General features: G+C 40.4%; 1 protein-coding gene across 2 annotated transcripts in view; it reads right to left on the reverse strand.

The window, feature by feature from the left end:
* LOC107994327 (dual specificity protein phosphatase 10) overlaps positions 1-7706 on the reverse strand; it is a 68906-nt gene extending 61200 nt beyond the window's left edge. The window contains exons 1-4 of one of the 2 annotated variants that reach the window (XM_062075117.1): positions 7548-7706; positions 7358-7413; positions 6790-7055; positions 5031-5216 (exon numbers count right to left, since the gene is read on the reverse strand). In XM_062075117.1, the coding sequence (XP_061931101.1) occupies positions 5031-5216; positions 6790-6910 (307 nt within the window). In that variant the 5' untranslated portion in view covers positions 6911-7055; positions 7358-7413; positions 7548-7706. Of the gene's footprint in view, positions 1-2683; positions 3060-5030; positions 5217-6789; positions 7056-7357; positions 7414-7547 lie in introns of those variants that run through there. The other variant, XM_062075118.1, reaches the window with a different exon arrangement.
* Positions 7707-16887: the final 9181 nt, after the last annotated feature.

Below are 16887 nucleotides of genomic sequence, written 5' to 3' on the forward strand. Positions count from 1 at the left end.
AAGAATAATAAATTGGATTGGAACAGTGACGAATTCTTTTCGTTCGGAAATGTTCGAATTTATCCAATTTATTAATCGTATCGTTATAGAATTAATCTTCTCGATCTATCTGTTTCGATAAGATTGTCCGTATCTTGTATAATTTGCGAAAAAGAGATTAAAAAGGGAGAAAAATTTCAAAATTCGTTCTTAACACAAATTTAGAACGGAATTAAAGAATTTAATAGAATACGAAACAGACGAACATATCTGTAAAAATTGATTTTAGGAATATATAAGAGCATTGAAGATACCAAAAAAAAAAAAAAAAAAAAAAAAAAGAAAGGAAAGAAAAAGAGATAAAAAACGATAAAAAAAACTCAAGGTTTATTTTATCAATTGTACAGCCGATTGTTTAAGATTAAAGAGAGCGTGATCTGTAAAATGGAAAACACACGAGAAAAGCATCAGAGGTAAACACGAATGACGCGATACGTCTCCGCCATTCTTTTTTACGATATTTCTCGGAATAAAATATTCCCCTGATGCGAACGATTTTGCATCATGCATCCGGTTTGAGCAATCGTAATCGTTTCCCATCGATAAATAATTAAAATAAGAAAAGGAAAAGAAAAAGAAAAGAAAGAAAAACGAGCCATCTTGCATCGAATAAAACATTTCAAATAATAAGATAAGCGAAATATCTTTACATTCCTCCGCTCGAAAATTGATAACAATTTAACATTACAACTTTCATCAAAGAAATTTCCCTTTTCTCCACGAAATTCATCAAAACACTGCAACCGACTCTTCCCCAATATCCGCAACGTAACCTGCTCTTCCCTCGTGCAATCGACCTCGAAAAATTATTCCATCTTCCGAAAGCGAGGGAAAGTGGACGACAGTTACTCGAAATTACCGTAATCTGGTAAAACCTGGGGACGAATTGGTGAATTTAATCGAGATTTCCGCGCAGATGTGCAGCCTCTCGCGTGGTCATCTACTCCGCGCCAAAGATAGAGTCTGACATCATACACAGAGGCATCACTCGGGTCGGACGAGCGATAAACATACTTGCACACACGATCCCTGCGCACGCGGAAGGTTTACATTGTCTGTTAGAACTGTCTCAATTGACATCTTCCAATGCAGCCCTCGCCAAACAACGGACCTCCCTGCCGATTCTTAAGAACGGGATCTCGATTTTGGGGGAGGAAGGGGATTTTCTTTGGCGAGAAGAAAATTTGTTTGTCGAGGAGAGTTTTCGATGGGGAAAACTCGAGGAGGATTTATCGAAATAAATATCGTTCGGTTTTCTCGGAAAATGTTAAACTCGGGGATCAGAAATTTGTTTGAAAAAGTGGAAATGATTTCTGTGCGATGGATTTTTTATTGCATTAAGATAGAAAATTGTGAAAAATAGAATCGATATGATTTCCTGAACGGATTTACTGCGAATAAGGATTTTGATGCGAGAAATAATTAAAAATCTGAATAATTCTGATTGTTGCGTTGAGGACGCGTGGCTGAGATTTTTGATAGAAATTAGAAAAGATAAAATTGCGAAAAGTGGAATCGATATCGTTCCCCGAACTCGTTTTTCTGCATCGACCACAAGTTTTCCGATTATGAAAAATTGTCAAAAATAAAAGAACAATCTTATATTCTAACACGAGAAAGAAATCTGAATAATTCCGAATTTTTCTCGAAATTAGAAGAAAATAAGAATAATCAGAAATTTGTAAAAAGAAAAAAAAAAGCAGAAGAAAAATGAAAGATATCACGCGCGTCGCCAGTTAATTTTTCGATGAAGTCATTTATTCGAAACGTGACGTGTTAGCATCAAGAGTCGCGTGCCACGTTAAATTTGCCGACAAGTTATTATTAATTTTAAAAAGATACCAAGTCTAATTTCATCAATTTATCACGATCCAACGAAAATACACGTGTATATATATATATACACACGAATTCATCGTATTCATAAAATTTCTCGATTCCTCGATTCTCGACGATTCTCGACTCGCTCGAAATCTTATCGAGCCTCGCTCGAAATCGGGGGCTCGGTAAATTTAGAGAGAGATGATATCTGCGATTTCCTTTTTATATTATTTGTCGCATGCCCGAAGGCTTATAGTAGCCCGTAACACTTGCCGCTACACCGATAACAACCAGAGTACACAGCCTCGTTCGCGTGTAAACACGCGTGCTTTGTGCTATCAGCCTGACGTCACCCGGTCTACAGTGTACAGATAATAAAAGAATGGATTCGATGCGCATAACGCACACCACCACAACAAATTCCTTTATGCAGATCATCGAAGCTGGACACGCGTTATGAATTATTTATGGGATAAATCGAGCGAGGTTGACAAATAAAAAATTCAAACAAGAAGTTCCAATTCCGTCCCACGCGGCTTCCTCATTCATTCACACTTCGCTCCATCGTTTTAATTTCATCGCCACCGATCCCTCGAAATTCCGATCTTTATGCAAATCGTCGTTATCATCGTTATAACCGATTTCTGCAAATTTGAAAATGCTTCGAATGGAAGAAGATCTCGTTGGCAAATCTTGGAATTTTCATCTTTGAATAATAGTTCGATATTGAACAAGTAGAGTTGGAATGTAATTATTCGAATCAAAAAAAAGAGGACACGTTTGAAATAAAATATTCATTATCGTATTTAGAGTCAAATCTTACCTTCCATTTCCTTTCTTTATTTCGTTATTCATTCAAACATTGAAAAGAACGCATATAACATATATATATATATCGAAACAAAATATTCATTGCTACGAACACGAATCAAATCTTATCTTCCGTTCGTACAATTATCTGCCGATGAAAAATTTACCAATTTTACACGACTTCACGTTACTTAACCATACAGAACACATTGAAAAATCGTTTCAACGACGCGTAATTAAACCTTAACCGTAACTCAACTGACTACAACGCTTCGCGAGGAATTCGTCGAAGAATCGGTGGATGCCCCCCTCCCCTCCCCCAAAAAACGAAAACGCAGAGGAAAAACGAAACAGAACACCGCGAATTATCGGAAACTCTTAGTTTACTCAGCAATTTACGATCGATCGTGACGAAACGATTCATCGTTTCTCTTCCCCCACCCCCTCTTTTTTTCTTCCTTTTTCCCCCTCTCTATCTCTCTCTCTCTTTCTCTCTCCTTCTCTCCCTCCCCCCTCTCTTTCCTCTTCCTTTTTCTCGAACGTGGAACGTTCGGTTTACAGCCGAGTCATCGATAGTCGAACGACAAGCGGAATGCCGCGATAGAAAGTGGTTCTCTCGAAGAATTGTGGCGTCACACACAACTTGACTCACCGATTCTGCTCGTGCTGCTTGCCCAACCAACGTTTATATTTATATATGCCGTTGACCAGTTGCTCCAGTATACTATTTCCGCGGTAATCGCGTATTCGAGCCGCGTCCCTTTTATGCGAGGATCAATTGGGTAAGACAGATGCGGGTAAACCGTGCGTTGGACACGAAGAAAATTGGAATCCAAACACTCGAGGGAGAGGGGGATGATATTTGGGAATAATAATAAAAATTTCTTTTCTTTTTTTCAATCCGCTTCGATCGAATATTTACAATCTCTTGCGATGCACTTCTAGCAATAACTTGGGATCACGTCATCGAAAGTGACGTTGGAATACGGTCGAGGAAGGGAGAATTTATATAAGAAATTTTCGATATTGATTCTTCAGAGTTCTTAGGTTATTGTTTAAAAGAATTGAATCGAATGGAAATGAATTAACGATATTGGTTTTTGGAGAGGATTGGAGAGGTTGAAAGGTAATTCGGTTAAAGAGCGGTGACTCATTGATTGGGAACCACTGGAATAAATTTAATTTCAATAATGACTCGACTCGAGGGTTCAAAGTTCCTTTAAATAAATAATTAGTATATACGAAGGAAAATTATCGATGAATGATAATAATATTACCTTCGGAGAGGTTTAATCACTCGCCAATTTTAAAGATGATTGGTTTAAAAATAGGAATTTTATTAATTTGGAAGAATAGAAGGGAAATTTAATTGTAATCTCGATTAGATCTCAGAATTTTCTTTTGTATGGAGAAATAGCGAGGAAGAGAAATTCCTCCTATAAATTTTTCTATTTCCACTTATTCGATATCGATGTCATTTGTTATTAAAACAAGAGGATCGATCATCTTGTTTTCCTTTGCGTTACGTAAATCGGTCGAGAAAACTGGAAATCGAAATTGTATTAAACACGAACGATGTTGATGTTTAGATAAGGATCGATTAGAGAAGGCTCATTCAGTTCTTTGAATACGTATCGGCTGATACGCGATTGATCGATTGCAACGTGTAAAATGACTTTTAAAATGTCACGCCAAGAAAAACCAGCGGTTATGAATCACGGATTTACAAGCAACGTCACGACTGCAATTAAGCCGACGATGAAATATCGCGCAACAACGATCCTGACCTATGCTTAGTGTCATCTTTCGATAAAACGTTTCTTTAAAAAAAGGGCGGGAGGGGGGGAAATATTATCAACAACTATTATCTAAAATCAATAACATAAAAAAAGATATCTCAGAAACAAGAAAGAAAGAAAGAAAGAAAGAAAGAAAAAAAGCAAATGCATTGGAATTGGAGCAAACTACTCGAAAGAATGACAAATTCGTAAATATACTTATTCTCTCGTAGATAAGCGAATCGATTATAAAAATATTTACTCGCGTCTTAAATTTCTTAAAACTTGTCCTCCTACTCTTATTGTTGAACTGATATTTGCCCCTCGTTTCTTTCGTATTTGAAACAAAGAAATAATAATAAATCGATAAATAACCGAGCAAACAAATAAACATTAATTCCTACATATACTCTCAAACGTCAGATCCTCGATTTTAATCCTGTTTACTTTATCGCGAAATAAACAAAGTTATAAAACTTTGGGGGACGAAAAATCGAAAGGTAACCGTCGAGATTAAAGGGAAAAAAAAAAAAAAAATAAAATAAAGAGAAATATATATACACACAGAGTATGTCAACTCACCGAACGAGGCGAATTTGAACCTCTTGATCCTCGGGAGCGTGGCAGTAGTGCAGGCGCGCGTTAAAACTGGCATGTTGCTCTCTCTCTCCAACAAACTGTTTGGACGCGACGAGCTGGACGATGCTTCCAGTTCTGGGACAGCGGCTCGTTTGACGGCTCTTTCCTCGGTGCCAGTCACCTCTACGGCTAATGAACGCATCCTTCGTTGACTCGTGTAATCTCGTGACGCGTATGGTGGTGTGTCATTAAGTCGTGTCGGGCGAATCACACGTATATATATACATATATTCGTGTGCGCGTGTTATTAGCGGATTGCAAAATTTCCCGTGTCTGCACCGTAACAGGTGGCGAACCAAATCGGGAACCGGTCGTTTCGAACCGATTTTATCACCGTCTATTTTTTTCTCCCTCTCTTTTTCTCGATCCTTTTATGGCGCATTAGAAATACGATGGATTTTAATCGAAGGGGTTCTTTCTCTGCAATACCGATTATTATATAAAGCTTTCCAAAAAAGAATTCCAAGGTTAGAGGATTTTGGTGGATAAATGTTATAAATTTGTCTTCACGATTTTTCCAATAGTAAAATTATTGGGGAGGATCGGTCGCTTATGGCGATGTTGCCCGCGTCTGCCGCCAGAGGGCTATCGTTCACGCAAGCTCTCTCACCATCGATTCTTTCGCGCGCGTCCAACTCCCTCCCTCCCTCCCCCTCCCTAGTTAGATCCAGTCAATAATAACGAAGTGTCTAACAGTGGAAATTAATTCTATTAATAAATCCATTAACACGTGCTATACCTCCATTCATTCTACGCCATTTTCCTTTCTCCCCCTCACGAAAAACTCGCGTACTGCCCCTCCCTCTTCTCCAATGCTTACATCGCGAAACGCAACGCAACGGAAAGAATTTGTTGACTCAAGTATGTCAAAGCAAGTTCGGAGAGAAGATTTGCTTACTCGACTCTGCAAAGGCACACGCTCTCGGATCGAAACGAAACTTTTGCCGCGGCGTATTTTCGGCGAGGGAACGACCTCGAGGTTTGAAATTGACTCGATCTCGAGGTTGAAGAGATGGAGATATTTCGACGACAGAATATCGCACCTCGTGACTCGTTCGAGTCGGGCAAAGCGCGAGTTTGATATTTATCGGAATCGTTTCCGCGATCTAAAATTGATCGTACAGGTGATGGCGACACGCGTAATAAATTATCAATCGATTATTCATCGCGTTCTAACCGTCAATTATGATCCGAAAGAATGAGCGCGCAACGTTTGGTGTTTAAGAAAACTCGAGTTGGACACGGAGCTCTATTTTTCAAACACGATCATTCCCCTCCCCTTCTCCCCTTTGTTTTCTAAACATCGAACGTGCCACATCACTCGCATTCGGAAACAAGAATTCGATTCCTTATTTTGCTTTGGGAATCCGCGAATCTATTCGACGCATTTTTAATCGATGACACGCAAGGAAAGCCGTAAGATACGAGGCATAATCGTTCGTTTGTTTACAATATACCGTTCACAAATTAAACTCAAATTAAAACATACCTCTCTTGCTCGATTAATTTACGAATTTTCTCAAAGTTATTCATAAATTTCCCGTCCTTCGTCGCAGATCTAACCGCACGTCTAAACCTTCGACGTCCCTCGTATATCAACTCTACACTTTTTAAACTCGAATTTAACTGGAACTAAGTTCAATTCCTCCTCTCCGTTTCCTTAAACGACACACCACGTGGAGAGCATCGACGGCGGACTTACTCATCGACGACGGCCTCTTCACAGACTTCCCGGCGAGCAGCAGCCCCGACGATGATTTGCCACGATGGTTGACCGGCGACTGTGCCGTGCCGCGGCTCGCCAGGGATATCTTTGCGCTCATCCTCGCGCCCGATTCCTGCGATCCTGACTCACGTACCGGGAAGCCGAGCTCGGAGGTCGCGCTGGCATGCCACCTCGTTAAATCGGGCCTTCCACTCCTCTCCTCGTCCTTCCTTCCAACTACGTCTCTCGATCGAACCGGGAATCTGCGAAAAAGTGAGATAAATTAATCGCCTCTCTCTCTTCTCGGCCCATTCGTTTTCTTTTTCTTTTCTCTTTTTTTGACGAGTCGTTTTCTAAGTTGTCAACTCGTTGCAGCGAGTTCCCTTTTTCTTTTCCTCTTCTAGATTTCTCCAATTTTTTTCCCAGTATTTTTCTCCAGATTTTACACCAGAAAATTTCTATTTCACTCGAGTATATTATCCGAGTAGTATTTTTATCTTTAAAATTCCGGTTTACAAACGTAATAAGCGTGTTTTATGACATATTTAATTCGATGTGTACTTACGTTTAGTAAGGAAACATTCTTCGAAGCGCGAAAGGCGCGGATAAATCTCGGTCGACCTGAAATGGAGAAAAGGAAAGAAAAGAAAAGAAGAAGAGAAGAAAAGATTCTCATTATCAACGTGACACGGAGATCAAGATCTTTGGATAGGGAGAGTTGTTGGAGCTGCTCCCGATGTTGTTCGGATATTTACCGATTCGCTGGAGTCACGAAGCCGTGACGACCGAATCACGTACAGGGAAGTGGGAAATCGGAGGTCGAGCTGATCGAAATCACGACGGGCCTTCTTCCATTAACGATCCACCTCCGATCCACCGCTCGGCAATCACCATATTCGACGTTATTAACCCTGGATCCTCGCTTCCTTGTTCGCAATTCTATCCTTGATCTTGCGACTTGATCTGAAAAGGAAAAAGAAGAGAAAGAAATGAGCGCGTGGTCTTTTTTGTCATTGTTCCGGAGAAAGAGAGAGAGAGAAGAATATTTCTACTTCCGTTTATTTTCAAAAATATTACTATCCATTTTCCCGTATTTGCATTTCTGTCAATTTTTTTTTTCCAAAAAAGATTCGGACGATCGGCGATAAGATTAATTTAACGAATAATTGCCGACTGACTGTATTGTGCCCTGATTGAAATATCGGGATGATTCATCGATTATAAACAATCTATAAGTAAACACAGCTCAAACTCTGACTCATACGTTCGTTTCTTCATACGATATTCAGTCCATCGAGTTCACCGATTTTTAGAGCAAAATAATCATCTCTGTGTACATATACGAACTTTTGATTAACTCATTGTTCCTTTTCTCTTTGAATCTTTGTCAAATCGTCGAGAAATTGAAGCGAACTTGAATCCTCCACCCTTTTTGGATGAAAACGAAACTCTGACTCACATTTCTTTAAAATTTGCCAATTGTATGAACTTTGTCCATTAATCTATCGTTTCTTTTCTCTTCGAATCTTTGTCAAATCGCCGAGAAATTGTATCGAAGCGAACTTGAATCCTCCACCTTTTCATGAAAACACCTTTTCATGACTCATGTTTCTTTAAAGAAAAATAATCGTCTATTTGCCAATTGTACAAACTTTGCCCATTAATCCATCGATCCTTTTCTCTTCGAATCTTTGTCAAACCGTCGAGAAATTATATTAAAGCGAATCCTCCATCTTTTCATGAAAATTCTGATTCATGTTTCTTTAAAGAAAAATAATAAAAATCGACTATTTGCCAATTGTACAAACTTTATTCATTAACCCATCGCTCCTTTTCTCTTCAAATCTTTGTCAAATTGCATCGAAACAAATTTGAATCCTCCACCTTTCTGGATGAAAACTCTGACTCACGTTTCTTTAAAGAAAAATTTGCCAATTGTACGAACTTTGCCCATTAACCCATTGTTCCTTTTCTCTTCAAATCTTTGTCAAATCGTCGAGAAATTACATTGAAACGAACTTGAATCCTCCACCTTTTCATGAAAACTCTGACTCATGTTTCTTTAAAGAAAAATAATCGTCTATTTGCCAATTGTACGAACTTTGCCCATTAACCCATTGTTCCTTTTCTCTTCAAATCTTTGTCAAATTGCATCGAAACGAATTTGAGTCCTCCATCTTTTCTGAATTAAAACGAAACTCTGACTCACGTTTCTTTAAAATTTACCAATTGTATGAACTTTGTCCATTAATCCATCGTCCCTTTCCTCTTCGAATCTTTGTCAAATCGTCGAGAAATTACATTGAAACGAACTTGAATCCTCCACCTTTTCATGAAAACTCTGACTCATGTTTCTTTAAAGAAAAATTTGCCAATTGTACGAACTTTGCCCATTAACCCATCGTCCCTTTCCTCTTCGAATCTTTGTCAAATCGTCGAGAAATTGCATCGAATTGGAATCCTCCTCCTTTTTTTTGGACGAAAAGAAATTTAAAGAAGCAAGAAGCAGGTTTAGAGAAGGTCGAAGGTAGCTGGATCATCTCGATGGCCGTGAGAGGTCATCACATCGGGAACAATGTACCCGGGTGCATTGAGAAATAGCACGAGGAGTGCACGGAAAAACACGAGGGACACCGGGTTGGAAGCGCGTTGACTCAGACGTCGGCCATCGGCGGACCTTGAAGAAGGAAACAGGAACTTGACGGGGGCTCCGCGTCAAGGCGAGCCAGAATCCCGCGACCGACTCTTTGTCCCGACTCTCTTTCTCTCTCTCTCTTTCTCGGTTTCTCAGTTGACAGGCCAGTTTCTGTTTCATCGTGTTTATTGAATATTCGGGAGGGGAGGACAGATTGAGAGATTTTTGTTTCCGGTCGAGGATGAAAGATAACCAGAGCTTTTTTCTCTCTTTTTTGGCGAGTAATTTTTCGAAAGAAAGTTGAGGGGACGAATTTGGAGAATGGAAGGAAGCGGGCCTGTCAATTCCGTGACGGCAGAGAATTGCTGGACGAGTTAATTAAACGTATTTTTAAAATTTTTCTTCTTTCAAATTAACATTGAGTTTTTCATGCACTTGGCGAAAATACGCTTGCGCGAAATAAAATTTCGTAATGAATACGAAATGGGGAAGTTGAGAACTGTTAGAACTATCGACCTGTAATATCTATTTTGCATATAAATGTATTGTAATTAAAGTGATGCCATGAAAAATAAATAAGCGTGTGTAATTACATTTCAATCTCAATAAATTGCAATATTTAATTTTCTCGAAAGAAAAACACACAATTTTCTCAACGTTCCCAATAATCGTAAAAAATAAAAAGGATATGAAATTGATGGGTTTGATTGTCGTCCGCCGTTAATCCACCGAAGAAGAAGTATTTGCATCTTATTCATCAAACATCGTAATAATTTTATCCCTTTTTCGCCAATAAATATTCTCCATAATACCATATTTATATTTACACATATATATACCCATACTCGTATATTCAACACTTTTAAAAACCATCTGTTAGAAAAAAAGCCTGCCTCGATACGAGTTCAACGCAGCCAACAAAACCAATTACACCCAATACACGAAACCTCTACCTTACGTTTGCCCCCCACACGACACCTCTCCCCTCTCCTCCTCATACATAAGACGATCTCGACCATCTCTTTAAACCGGCCCACTCTTCCTCCTCCTCGACGACAACAAAGAATTCGAAACGGAGGCGAGGAGAAGGGGGAGGGGGCAGCAATCATCTAATAAACCATGTCAACGGCCGTGCGTTCACGCGTGGAAAAGACGAAAATACCAAGACGGAAACTCGCGAGGGGAAGGGAAGGAAAGGAGTTGAAACGGCTCCTGTTGGAGCGAGTTAGAAGTCGAGGGGGGGAGATCGAGGCGCTACGCCTCGATATTTAAATAGATACTCAAAGCCTCAAGGAGAAAACGCAAGGCTGCGGCAAGGACTCTCTCGACTCTCGTTTTGTGCCTTCGCGTCGGATCACTGGCACGGGCTCGGGTGGGGGAAGGGGAGGAGGGAGGGGCGACGTCTAAACGCGCGAAAGTAAGTAACTCATGCATAATTAATCTCTCCCCGGGAACGAGAGAGAGCGATCGATAATTCCTTCACGCTCCTCCTCCCGCTCGATCAAAATTATCGACGAGATTTTGACATTTTATTTCTCGAGATAAAGGTTGATCGAGGCGAAGAAAAATTATCGAGTTAAAACCTCTCCTCCACTCCGAGAAGAAATTTCGGCCACGATCGTTTACGCGTGCAAAATCGGAGCACGACGAATTATCGTTAGCGTCTCGAGTACGTTAACACCTTCTCCATCGTTAGCACATAGTGCACCCGAGATGCAGTATTTGTGCCGCGGTTGCACAACGATATCGAACGACGACGACGATGACGGTGCGTATCGACTCGCGTCGAATCGATACACGGAGAGACGAAATTGTACGAGCGAACAGTTTCACGTAACCGGACACTGGGAGCGCACCTTAAGGCCATTTTACAACGCTACGACTAACCGCATTGCTAGACGTACGTACACGCCGCGCCCGGTTCAACACCCGGGCTATTACTTGCCGATACTGTTATTGCCAAACGCTCCGCCATTAATGATTTACCGTCTTAATGAACAATAACCGGATTCCCGCAGAGAGCCATGCGATCCAGTACACGTTGCTTCCTGTTCCAGTTGATTTTCCATTTAACAGTTTTTCTTTCTCTTTCCTTCGGAGAGAGATTGCGTTGCCTTCGATCGCACGCAAGATTGTCTCCGACTTTTTCATTCCATTTTTGAACGAGATAGAATTTTAAATTTTAAATCTTGCTCGCATGTTCGATGATATTGCATCTGAATGTAAAGGAACGTAGAGAAAATGAAGAAATGATTGTATAATTCAACGGGGAATTATTTCGAGTCGATTCATTCGTAGCTTGGAACCTTTTCTTCTGGGTGTATATACTTATTATATTCGGGATGGCGAAATTGAAACTCGAGGGAAAATTTTTAGAAATCGTACGTGTAATTGCGTACGTGGAATTTATCGTGGAATCGGAGTCGTTAACGAGTGATAAATTGATTTCGTATATCTCGGAACACGATTTTTTTGAGTACACCGTCGATATAAGAATTTCTTGTTTTCGACGTTTATTCGACTTGTTTACGTCGATAATAAACGCGATGACTCGACTTTATTCGAGAATCATCGACGATGATACTGTTCCGTTCGTTCGATCATAAAGAAAAATTCGAAGGTTTAAGAACAAGGGGGATAATTATTGTAGAGTTAAGTTACTCGAGTCGAGGGGAATAATTCCAAGTGCGAATGTCACGTGGTTCACTCGGTGGGTAAAACAGGAATGCAACGACGAGGTCACAGACCTTTGACACGAAGCTACGTTTAAGGTCACGTGCGGAACGTCGCAACGACCTTGGAGGTGTGCACCTCGTATCGACGCCAGCCGCGATGGGTAAGCACTTTCAAGCTTGAACTTTCGATAAGATAATATCCTTTCCAGATCTTCGATTAATCTGATTCTCCATCGATAAAAATAACAGTAACAAGTGAGATAACGATTAAAAATTAAATTTCGCGATTATACATTTCGTAATTTCGTTCAAATATAATTTAAACGCATCCCGCGCTCATTAATTAATATAACCTCGTCTCCTATCTTTCGAATTAAAACTCGAGATTTTTCGACAAAAGTATATACCGATCGAGAAACAATTTTTCAGAACCAGAATCCTTGTTATTAAACGCGTTAATTGGAGACAAACGGCATTAATCCCTCTCGCGCAATTTTCCTCCCGTATAAAGATCGTCCTAATTACTCGTCCTAATAAATACACCCGTAATAAATCCGGTTGTTTACAAGCGGAGCAGCTCCACAGCGAGGGGTGGAATTCCACGATTAATGGGTTAAGGTGGAACGCGTATCTCTGGCCCGCATCTGCGCTCACGACACGCATCGCGAACGCGAATCTCACGCGCACACGAAGCCGCGCACGCAGTTCGCGTGGCGAATCCCATCTATCCCATCTATACGAACAATCTTCGTAAACGTGTATTGTGGAGGTGCCTTCTTTTTTCGATCTTTATTCTTTCCTGTTTTTATTTTCCTTCTTATTTCTTCTTTCCTCGACGCGTTAATTTCCATTTGCGAAATAATTCATCCGGTCTGGATGAATTATGCATCGACGGCGCAAGTTGATCGAACCGCAATGGAGCGCTTTCCTCGCGCGCGCCAGTACATACGATTAGGCGAGCCGATTTTCAACCGATAGGGATCCGTTTCTTTTTTCTTTTCTTCTTCTCTTCTTTTTCTTTAGAATTAATGGATCTTGAAGATAAATATATACAAAAAACAAAAAAAAAAAAGTATTTTTCTTAGCAATTCCTTTTTTTTTGAAATTCAATTCAAAAAGATTTAATGATGAAATTTGTCGAGAGAAATTCAAGTTGTGCTTAAAAACATAAGAGAGGACGGTTCCAGAGAAGCAAGTTGAGAACCTATACCGAGGATCTATATTTGCGTTTTCGCGTATCCGTCCCGGCAATTTCTACGATTCCGAATAACCGAGTTTGACGAATTTAATTCATTTTAGACTCTTGTCGTTGCCCTTTACCAGCCGTTTGCTTATCGATTACAAAATCGAGGGGCAGATCGTTCGAACGAGCCAACTTGGTGCATAAGTGATCCAGTTTCGTAACTGGAGCGCGGCGAGGAAATTTTCTGGAGCATCGACGACGAGGCTAAATATATTAACGAGCCGTATAAACGGCCGAAGACCTTCGCCAAACGTTATCGCCGATCTTTGATATTTCTAACGATCTCTCTCTCTCTCTCTGACATCATCGAAACGGGATCGCACACGCGAATCTTGCTAATTGTAACGCGATTCATACGCCAATAATAATACTGACATCATCGCTGACTCCTCGTCGTTATCTACTGCCAAGATGGCGTAACAATTAATTCCAGCTAGCAACGCTTCTGATAATATCGATCATTTGGACTGCGGACAATTCGCGGATCTCTGCACGACGTCCGCAGGTGAAGGTTGGAAACGAGTTTTAAAGAGGCGACGATTTATCGCGGCGAAGGAGGGAGGGGAAGGAGGGGTCTTAAGCTCGTTCCCCGTGGATCGATAAATCGAACGTCTCGGACGTTTCCTTTTACCTTCGACCTTTTCCTAACGGTTAAACCGGCGCTTCGAGCGAAATGGCGACGACGAGTTAAAAAAGGCGGAGCTTTCAAGAAGCTTTCTGCCCGTTTATGCGTTTATGAAACGTTGAAAGCGGTTGCCGGATCAATCGCGCGTCTGCTTTATTTATCGACGTGATGTGTTGTTTATACCGAGAAAGAGCCTCGTGAAAAATTCATCGTGGAAAAATACGAAGATAGATTCCGCTCGCTCGGGGAGCGAACTTTTGAATTTCTAATAATATTCCTTGTCCCCGTGGATGGAGCTCGCGATAAAACGTCCGTCGCTCTGTTATTCTCAACATTTCGAAAACAAATCGCATTGCATTTCGCAATGAAATTGAACTTTGAACTGTATCTGTCTATCTCTGCGCCCACGAAGACATCGAAAATAAATTTCTTACGAATCATGGAATTATTGCGTGTCCCTCTGAAAGGAGGATACGCGCGGCGTTGCAGCAAGGGGGTGGAAGAAGAACAAACAAGTTACCCTTAATCGAGCTACCGTGAATTGTTGCACAGGAGAAGACACGGATTCCAACGCGTGTTATTCGCGTGGGGGCCCAGGCCGCAGCAATTAGGGTGGCATACGGACCGTATTACCAAAGATAATCAAATCACATGGACCCTTGCAGCCCCGTTTTATGCCCGTTGACAGGCAACAAAAAAGGGGGATGGCCCACCCTCGATCCAGGCAGCCTCCTATCGGTTGTAACGCCGGTTGATTCATCTGTTTGCTTTTTATTATCTCGCCGACCACCGGAAAGCACCAGCTATCCCGAGGCGAGGGTGGCGTTAATCAATTGATGGGATCAGCCACGGCGATGACGAATGCTGCTCGTCCATAAACGGTGATCGCGTAACGAAACGATCTTTCGATCGAGCGGAAGAGATTATCCGGCCCGGAATTGGTTCCTTTTTTCTTTCCCTGATCGAAAATCAGGCAAACTTTCCGATCTTTTTCACTCGATTTTTAAAAAGATCATTGAAAACGGAAGCGGAATCGAAACAATTTCAAATCTTCCCCTAAATCTTTCTATTTCTTAACTCGCGTTAAAAATAAAATTTCGATCAAGTAAGAACGTAACAGCGACGCGCAAGCACTGATGAAGACTTTTTCGGAAATGAAAAAGAAAAAAAAAACTTTGAATAAATAACTTTGAATAAAAAATAACTCGTTGGGATGAACTTCTCGTACCTTTTCTCGTGCGTGTTTTCTAGAGAAGCGCCGCACAACTTTCGACGTGGCTTGTCCCGCGAGCACTGTTTTCTAAGGCGGCTCGACAGGCCGAGGGTTGCGCGGCTTTCACCCCCATGCGCGGCCCGTGACGTCGCAACCGAACGTGATGTCCATGCGGTGTCCTAGGCAACCATGCTTTCGTGTATATTCACACGACCACCCTCCGCTACCTCCTTTGTCCTCCCTCCTCCGCGCTTCCACCCTCCTCGCCATGTCTGTATCCTCTCCTCCTCCTCCTCGTTTCCGTCAGTTTGACGCAGACGTTTCAATTTCCTCCCCTTTTATCTCATTCCAGTCATTCCAGTATTTCCCAATTTTTCCCTTTCTCGTGATTTTCAATCTTAGATCCGTTCTTCTTTTTCCCGATCTTTCGTTTTTTTAACTTTTCTTTGACAATCTTTCGATCAGTAGATTTTACTTTACTTGTACCTCTATTCTTTTCTTTTCTTTTTGAATTTAACTTAATTGTGAATTTAATTGCGTTCGATTTTTCACACTTTTTGTTTGCTCTTCGTTGTAACTTTTGTCAGTTTTTTCCTTTTGTTTCACTTCACTTTTACTGCTTCCCTCTTTCGGTATATTTCCCGCTTGTTTTTTTCTTTCTCTCCTCTCCTCTCCTTTTTAAGCTATTTTCCCGAGGCTAGACACGCGATCTAGCGTGGCCATGCGTCTGCGTCACTACTGCAACATTCGAACACACGCGAGATAGAGAAATCGATCCGGTTTACCTGGCTTCGGAGGCCTTCGCACCCCTCGTGATTACGTCCCCTTTTATCGCGGAGGAGTCGCAGTCCTACACTGATCCCTTTGTTGCCATCTATACCAAACATTCGAGGAATTTTTATGAGGTAAAATGACGCTTACATTGTCCTCGCTGTATCGTTTAATTGGAAAATACGAGCTTGCTCATCTATCGTTTGATTCATAGAATTGTTCAAAGAGAATGGAAATGTTTTATATTTGTATATGTATGCAATTAGTTGAACTTTTTAAACGTTTAAGCATTTAAATATACACGCCTTTGTAAATTTTTATTATTCTACTTGAACTTTATTGAATTCTATTTTCTTTAAATTTCATCGTTATTTTTGTAAGCAAAATTTATAATTCATTCCACACTGTGATCTAAAAAAATTCCGAGAATTATTATTTAAAAATACGTGTAAATTTTCACAATTTTATGAAAACAAAATTCTATTTCTGGGTATTAAAATTTCATCTAAAAAATTTTCAATCTCCCATCTGAATTCTATTTCCAAGTATTTCCTCCAATTTCCTTTTCATTATACAAAATATTCCAATCTCCCAAATTCGTTTTCTCAATTAGTCAAAATTTCAATCTTATTTTCCTACAATCTAAAAATCTGCCAAACCATAAACACAAGATTCTAAAATAAATATTTAAATTTCATTTTACCAAATCATCAAAATTCCATTCTTCGTTTCTTTACGATCCTTTCGAGTCCCAAAATTCCAAGATAAATGTCCAAATCAAATTTTCAATTACTCAAAATTTCACTCAAAACCCTCAAACTTGCCAAATGATCATTTATAAAAATACAGATCGTATATTTCCATTTTAAAAACTCCAATTCTTTTTCTTTCGAGTTCCAAAATTCCAAATCAAATTTTCAATTACTCAAAATT

This window comes from Apis cerana, linkage group LG5 (genome assembly GCF_029169275.1).
Source record: "Apis cerana isolate GH-2021 linkage group LG5, AcerK_1.0, whole genome shotgun sequence".
NCBI lineage: Eukaryota > Metazoa > Arthropoda > Insecta > Hymenoptera > Apidae > Apis > Apis cerana.